Here is a 2,788-nt window from a genome sequence, read left to right on the forward strand (position 1 = left end):
GTGTAAAGCGACAAGTAAACCCATGATTAACTGCATTCCAACCTTAACCCATTACTTCCCATAATTCTATTAACTGGAATTTATTTTATGAAACTTTGATTACTAGCATAAAACAGCCTTAGAAACGCGCTGGAATGATCAAAATAACATTTTAAATATGTTTTGTTAAACTTATGTTTCGTTAAATTTACGGTGAAAAATTAGCAAACCTCATTTGAATATCAGAGAAATATACCTAGTAGATATAGCAAAAAGGTTAGATATGTGTAAATATTAACAGATAATTACGAAATTTGTAATTTTTAAGTGATCTCATATGAGATCACTGGTAGGTAATGGGTTAACTGCGTCCATGATAATTTACTAGGATACAGTCGGAGTAACCACTTTGCTACTGTTGACAAGCCTATTCATATTTTTAGTAACAGCAAGAGGATAAAAAAATTACAGTCAAATATTATTCTTGGGCTTCTTGAGCAAGTATGGCGTGGTAACACGAATCATGATTTTGCTAACTGCTTTAGGTGCCTAGGTAGTCGTGTGCAGACATGAACACCATTATTTTGTTTTTAATAGAGTATAAGTTTATCAAACTTTTACGAGGAAAAGGTTGACAGTTTCGATATGCTCGCCCTATTCAGACTGCAAGACAAGCAAGTCGATATTTCGAAGTCACTATTTAACTTATTCCTTGTAAAAGTTTAATATACATACATGCATACATGCACACACACACACACACACACACACACACACACACACACACACACACACACACACACACACACACACACACACACACACACACACACACACATGTATATGCATGTATGTATATGTATGTGTGTTTACCTATATATGTATACGTACATCCGGAGGCGCAATGGCCCAGTGGTTAGGGCAGCGGACTCGCAGTCATAGGATCGCGGTTTCGATACCTAGACCGGGCGTTGTGAGTGTTTATTGAGCGAAAACACCTAAAGCTCCACGACGCTCCGACAGGGGATGGTGGCGAACCCTGCTGTACTCTTTCACCACAACTTTCTTTCACTCTTTCTTCCTGTTTCTGTTGTGCCTGTAATTCAAAGGGCCAGCCTTGTCACACTGTGTCACGCTGAATATCCCCGAGAACTACGTTAAGGGTACACGTGTCTGTGGAGTGCTCAACCACTTGCACGTTTAGGTGCCTAGGTAGTTGTGTGCAGACATGAAGACCATTATTTTGTTTTTAATAGAGTCTGTGGAGTGCTCAGCCAATTTCACGAGCAGGCTGTTCCGTTGATCTGATCAACTGGAACCCTCGACGTCGTAAGTGACGGAGTGCCAACATGCATGCAACATACGTACATCCGCTTACATCACCGTACCTTAAGATAGAACGGATTGTCCCCTTTATGGATAAAGAAATTTGAAAGTTTGCTCTGGCTCAGTAGTAGAACGGCTGTGGTGTCTGCAAGAAATGTAGGTTCGAGTCCAACGCGTAGCCTCTGACACTTTTTGTACCCCAAAAGAATTTTTAAAAGCAATTTCCCATGCAATTATTTATAGCTCTATATGATGTGCCTCGAGAGCCAATGTTTCAAAGAATACTCTCGAAAGATTATTAAATTCTTATGTATGTATGTATGTATGTATGTATGTATGTATGTATTTGTGTGTGTTTATGAGTATTTGCATATAGTGATACAGTTCTTTGGCAGTTACTGCCACGACTTTTACTAAATTATTCTTCTTAAACAAATCGTAAATATTATTAAGTCGTAACACTTTAACTAATAATGTATATGAAGTATATTATCTGTAGAGTTACTGATAACAGAAATAATATCAAACATCAACGCAAAACCACCGGGAATACCATGAATAACAAAAAGACACCAGAAGCCGCTTATTATAATCATAAACAATGTTTTCAAACAATTACAGTTATCTACTTAATATGGGTTTCAAATTTTGACACAAGGCCAGCAATTGTAGGGAAGGGGTCAAATTGAATGCATCAACCCCAGTAATTAACTGGTACTTATTTTATCGACCCTGAAAGGTGGAAAGGCAAAATCATCCCCGGTGGAATAAGAACTCCGAACCTAAAGATGAACGAAATGCCACTAAGCATTTTGCTTGGCATGTAAACGACTCTACCAGCTCGCCTCCTTACATCCTCTGTTTAATATTACCATCCAGTTATTGTTATCTAAATGGTTCATTCAAAAAGTAATCCCACTAAGCGGATTCTGTTGTACATTAAAGTTGGTTGCAATGAAAGAGCCTTACTTTAAAAAGCTGTTGATGTTGATAAGGTTTATAGAGTTGGCCATCCGTTACAATGTCCTCCATTAAGTCTTGGTACTCTTCTGGAATATGGAAACAAAAATACAGTAATTAATGTTTGTTTTGAGTAAGTAATTAATGTTTGTTTTGGGTATAGTCAATTCAAGTAAACAATCACTTCAAATAAACGAATAAATTTAACGGACAATAAGAGGGACGTGCGCAAGAAATATATTATTAAGGAATCACCAATAGCACATGTGTAGTTACACACACACACACACACATCATTGCTATTATGCAAAAGTGTCGTAAGTCCAAAACGTTGCTTTTTTCAGAAAACGAAAAAATAGTTTCACCATTCCATAGCTAAACCGTTGTACTACACTTTGACAATTTTTGATATCTTGGCATCTGAAGCAGCTGGAGATACGATAGTTTGACCAAAAGAACCGGCTATTGCAATCAAAAATAAATATTGAAAAAAAAACGCATTTGACCAAATTTAGACATACGA

The 2,788-nt window shown here is 37.2% G+C and overlaps 1 protein-coding gene across 1 annotated transcript in view; it reads right to left on the reverse strand.

The window, feature by feature from the left end:
• LOC106877418 (signal peptide, CUB and EGF-like domain-containing protein 1) overlaps positions 1-2,788 on the reverse strand; it is a 233,880-nt gene that overhangs the window by 19,340 nt on the left and 211,752 nt on the right. The window contains exon 21 of the mRNA XM_052968057.1: positions 2,275-2,354. Coding sequence (XP_052824017.1) covers positions 2,275-2,354 — 80 coding nt within the window. The remainder of the gene's footprint in view (positions 1-2,274; positions 2,355-2,788) is intronic.

The sequence above is a fragment of the Octopus bimaculoides genome, chromosome 5 (genome assembly GCF_001194135.2).
Source record: "Octopus bimaculoides isolate UCB-OBI-ISO-001 chromosome 5, ASM119413v2, whole genome shotgun sequence".
In the NCBI taxonomy this organism is placed as follows: domain Eukaryota; kingdom Metazoa; phylum Mollusca; class Cephalopoda; order Octopoda; family Octopodidae; genus Octopus; species Octopus bimaculoides.